The sequence below is a fragment of the Rattus norvegicus genome, chromosome 8 (assembly GCF_021556685.1).
Source record: "Rattus norvegicus strain SHRSP/BbbUtx chromosome 8, alternate assembly SHRSP_T2T, whole genome shotgun sequence".
Taxonomy (NCBI): Eukaryota; Metazoa; Chordata; class Mammalia; order Rodentia; family Muridae; genus Rattus; species Rattus norvegicus.
In genome coordinates, this window is record NC_141541.1 from 66,305,129 (window position 1) to 66,309,620 (window position 4,492).

The following is a 4,492-nucleotide window of genomic DNA, read 5'->3' on the forward strand; positions in this document are numbered from 1 at the left end:
TGGTCAGTCAACTGGACCTTTAAACACTACCTTGTCTTTGTGCTCTGAGGGAAAATAGACTCTCGCGTAGCCCAGGCTGGACTCAAATTTGCTGTGGAGCATAAGAATCTGATCTTCCTGAATGTTTCTTGAGTGCCCACCTTCTGAGCATTGAAGTTAGAAGCGTTCACCACTACTCCAGGGCCTTGTGCATGCCAGGCAAGCACTCTGCCATTTCTGGCCCACCCTTTGTTCTTTGAGTTCTGACACACGTGAAAACCAGAGATGGTTAGTAACTTACCCCAGGAGCACAGCATATGGGATCTGGCTCTATCCTACTGCTTTCTCTCAGTCGTGAAGATATTCTTGGCCCTGGCTGGTTGATGCTGACAAGGACTCGACATGAGCTGCAAGTTGAAGGAGGATGAGGGAGAAATGAGGCCCCACATGTGGACCCCAGTATGGGGGAGGGGCTGGCCAGCTGCCAAACTCACAGCTGCTACTCCAGACTCAATCTCCTGCCTTCATTCTGCTGAGCTCAGCAGTCCTAGGGCTCTGGGAAAAGGCCAGGCCTTCCCCTGAAGGTCATCGTCCCTGTGAGCTCACATCCAGTCTTTAAAGATAGCAAATAGGAAGACGCCTCTGAGCCAGCACAGGCCTGGAGTTCTGCAGCATCTCCTCCCGCAGAACTAGCTACAATCTTGCCACTGTGGTTAGCCCCCAACTCCCAGTCCTACCTCAGGTCGGAGGTTTCTATTCCGTTGGAGCATCCATCTGGAGAGAGAGCCTGAATGCAGTTGTTTGTCTCCTTCCTCCTGTCTTCAGTTTCTTCCTTGTGCTCTGTTCCCTAGTTCCCCATCCTTCCTTCCTCTTACCCAATCTGTCCCCAGCCATATTCTCTATTCCTGATGCTCTTCTTGGGGCTACAGCCCAGGCCTTCCCATCACCTTACAAACCCTTTCCAAAATGTAGAAAGCAATGCTCAGATTTCCATCTCCCTCGTCTCACGGGCTAGTTTGAAGACAGGAAATCTGCAGCTTGGCTCTTGTTAAGGCTTAGTAATGAGTCTGGGCTCCCCTCCTATGCCACCTGAAATTCCCCACATATGTCCTCAGGTTCTTGTCCTGTGTTGGCACAACTCTTGCATATGGCCATCCCATCCTCTGATCAAGACTCTTTGGTCCCAACAGAATTCCAAGCAGACGAAAGCAGGGCATCAGAAATACTGTTTATTTTTTCTGCTACCCAGACTGGCTAGCCTCTTTGGAGGGGCAGGCTACTGGTGCATCCTCGGAAGGACGGGAGGAACAAGTGTCTCAAGAGGCAGACACAAGCTGTGGGACTTGGGGACTTGGAGTGAGAAGAGAGAAAGGCCCAGTCAGGGATGATTTCCATATCTCATCAGAGGACATCATGAGGACAGGGAGGGCTTTAGCCTTCTCTTCCCTTGCCTCTGGTACCTCCTTTCCAGATCCTATACTGACTACTCCAGACCCCCTTCTAGCCCAGCCCCAGTGCCTACCTACAAACTCCTTATCTCTGTGATCTAGAACTCTCAAAGCGGGTCAGGTTAGGGCATCCCTGTTGCCCTGCTAGCATGCTGCCCCTGCTAGGAACACAGGCAGTGCTGTTAGCAGCAATTAGCACTAGAGACAATGAGTTTGGGGATATAGTTCTATCCTAGTTGCTAATTCCGAGCAGATCTGCAAGATGGAGTAATGAGGGGCCTGGAAGAGCTTAGAAAAGGTGGTAGGAAAATGTGAAGTTCCCGGCTTAACCTCAGGCCTCACCGATTCCAGACCTCGAGGTACTAAGAAGGCAGGAATGTGGTCATGGAGGGGTTAGGAAGGCCGTGGGGGGCGGGCAGGGCGTAGTTAGAAGCAGGAAAGGAAGAGAACAAGCAGGCTTTGGCCTAGCAGGAGTACGCCTGAGAGCTGCTGCGCAGGCCTTCCTTCGGCTGTTACTGCAGCCTCTGGGGGCCCAGCACGGCTGAGGTAAATGATAACCACATTATCTTCCGGTCCAGACGGCTGTACCTCATTGTCAACCGTATAACAGCCCTTGCCCTCCACTGTTTTGCCATGGAACTTGCGCCCCACTGCATCCTCTCCCCCCTCACCTGGAGTGGCCAACGCCACATTTACAGAGCTCTCAGCACTGCCTAGCTCATTGGTGGCCAGGCAGCTATAGGTGCCCTCCTCCAGTTTGCCAAAGTCGGGGATAAGCAGGCTGCCATTGGCAAAGGCCTGGAAGCGTGGCTGCCCACTGGCTGCAAGGGCGCCAGGCAGGGGACGTCCATCAGTGCCTACATTAGGACTGGCGATCTCCACCGTGCCTCCTGGCGTGTGAATGTGCCAGTGAAGCTGGGGGACTGGCTGTCCATCCACGTCACAGTGGAGTGCCAGCACGAAGCCAGGCCGTAACTCTGCTCCATCTTGGCTGGGTTGATAGCTTAGTTGCACTGAGGGTGCTGAGCAGGGCAGGGGCGGCAGGCGGCTTAATGGGGTACCCTTCAGCACATGGGGTGACGTACAGGCAATGTTGTCCTGTTCTGGAATAGACACGGCTGTGGCCAAGGCCCACGTCTTGAACCACACGATGCCACAGGTGCAGTCGAAAGGGTTGTGATTGATCTGCAAGTGGGACAGCGAGGTGAGCGGCGCGAAGGTGCCCTCCGCTAACGCGTGCAGGCGGTTGTGATTGAGCTGCAGAGAACGCAGGGCATGGAGGCTGCGGAAGGCATCCCGGGGGATGAATGCTAACTCATTGCTGTCCATCTTGAGCAGCTGCAGAGCACTGAGGTTGTGCAGATCGCTCCAGGCAAACTCAGAGATGAGGTTGTGGCTGAGGTCCAGACTCTTGAGGTGGCCCAGAGGGGCCAGAGCACCAACAGCCACGGAGCGGATCTCATTGTGTGCCAGCCACAGCGACTGCAATAGGGGCACTTCTCTGAAGGATCCCTCCAGCAAGACTGGCAGCCTGTTGGCCGACAGGCTCAGTGTGGTCACATTGGCTGGGAAGCCCGGTGGCACACCGTCTAGGTCACGATAGGCACAGTCTGCAATCTGGAAGCCATACTTCTCCCCACAGTCACAGGCCTCTGGACAAGCTCGAACCAGGTTCAGGAGAACAACCCAGCAAAGCAGGCACAGTGCCTGCATGGTACGTCCTATGGGGAAGGGCATGCCACCCGGGTGAGCCTAGGGATTCATAGAAAGGACTTGTCCCTCCTCAGATTCCTGCCCAAACTCTCCCCATTAGAAGGCCCTGTTCCACATAACCCAGCCAAAATCTGGTACCGCCTAACCCGCCACCCTCGCCCCCACAGGAGAAGAAACCGAGGCCCAGAGGAGGGCTGGGACTTGCCAAGGTCGTGCAGGCAGGCAGGGTGAAGACAGGATGGACGTGGACCCCAGCTTCTTCTTTGCACACAGCTCTTTCTGCCTCAGCCTGTTCTTAGCTGAGTTTATGACTTGAAATCTGTTTCCCGGCCACCCCCCTCCCCTAGCACTTCACAGAACCTCCCTTCTGCCCTCCCACATCCTGGCTACAGCCCCTCCCACTAGAGCCCCCCATAGGTATGTTTTGCTGCCCTGGTCCAGACAAGGCCCCTTGTGCAATGCACACACACACACCCTCCACCCCTCCCACTCTGTGGCCTGTTCTGTTCAAACTACCCCAGGCAGCTGCCTAAATAAACCAGCTAGGACCTCTCAGCTAAGGCAGGGGGGCCAGAGGCTCAGCCCAAATGCAGCTGGGAGTTCTGGGGTTGAGATTGTCCAAGCAGATGCTCTCTAAACGGCTCTGAGTAAGAGCCTGTTCCAAGTCCCTCAGACCCAAAGGGATGTGCTAAGAACACACCCCCAACTCCCTCACCCCCAGCCACAGGGGCCCTTTCTTTCCTGACTCACCTCCAAACTGTTCTGAAGTCAAGCTGAGCAGTTTTTAAGACGGAACCAAAGCACTTAAGGACTGGATTGTTTGCAAGTCCACAGGACCAGGATTGCTGGGGCAGGACCAGGACGCTGGAGGAAGGGTTTGCCCACCCTGTTGAACTGGGTGCCTGGGACAGCACTGAGCAGGGGCTACAGGGAAGGTTCTGTGCTGCTAGACTCCTTTCAACAAAACAAAAGTGAGTTTCAGCCACAGGGACTCTGCTTCATAAATGACACTAGAAACTGGACGGGGAAAGAGGCCAAATTTAGGGTTGTTAATGTGTGTGTGTGTTTCTCTCTCTCTCTCTTCTCTGAAGTTCCAACTTCCTTAAAGTCACAGCACTATCTGGGCAGGAACCAAAAAAGATGAGGCCAGAAAGTTTTTTTGGTTTTGTTTTTTAAATGGGGGAGGGTAAGAAACTGGATCTTGTGGAAAGTGGAAAATTTCTAACCTCTCTTCCAAGAAGAAAAAAGAAGGGGCCCCTTCCTCCTGCCTGGCTGTTCTGGTGTTTGTGTGCGCAGCTGAGTGTGTGCTGTGGGCTTGGTGGTGGCGGGGAGTGGATGTTACTGTGTGTGGA

General features: G+C 54.1%; 1 protein-coding gene across 2 annotated transcripts; it reads right to left on the bottom strand.

Annotated features, from left to right (window-relative positions):
- Positions 1 to 1,188: 1,188 nt before the first annotated feature.
- Islr (immunoglobulin superfamily containing leucine-rich repeat) lies at positions 1,189 to 4,159 on the bottom strand. 2 transcript variants are annotated; one of them, XM_087563746.1, is made up of 2 exons: positions 3,891 to 4,159; positions 1,189 to 3,148 (listed from the first exon to the last, which is right to left on the bottom strand). In XM_087563746.1, exon 2 carries the CDS (start codon positions 3,138 to 3,140, stop codon positions 1,854 to 1,856), a length of 1,287 nt encoding a protein of 428 aa, XP_087419872.1. In that variant the 5' UTR covers positions 3,141 to 3,148; positions 3,891 to 4,159; the 3' UTR covers positions 1,189 to 1,853.
- Between the last annotated feature and the right edge of the window lie 333 nt (positions 4,160 to 4,492).

Coding starts and splice junctions, on each gene's coding strand:
- Islr (XM_087563746.1), bottom strand. CDS start 3,140: ATGCAGGCACTGTGCCTGCTTTGCTGGGTTGTTCTCCTGAACCTGGTT.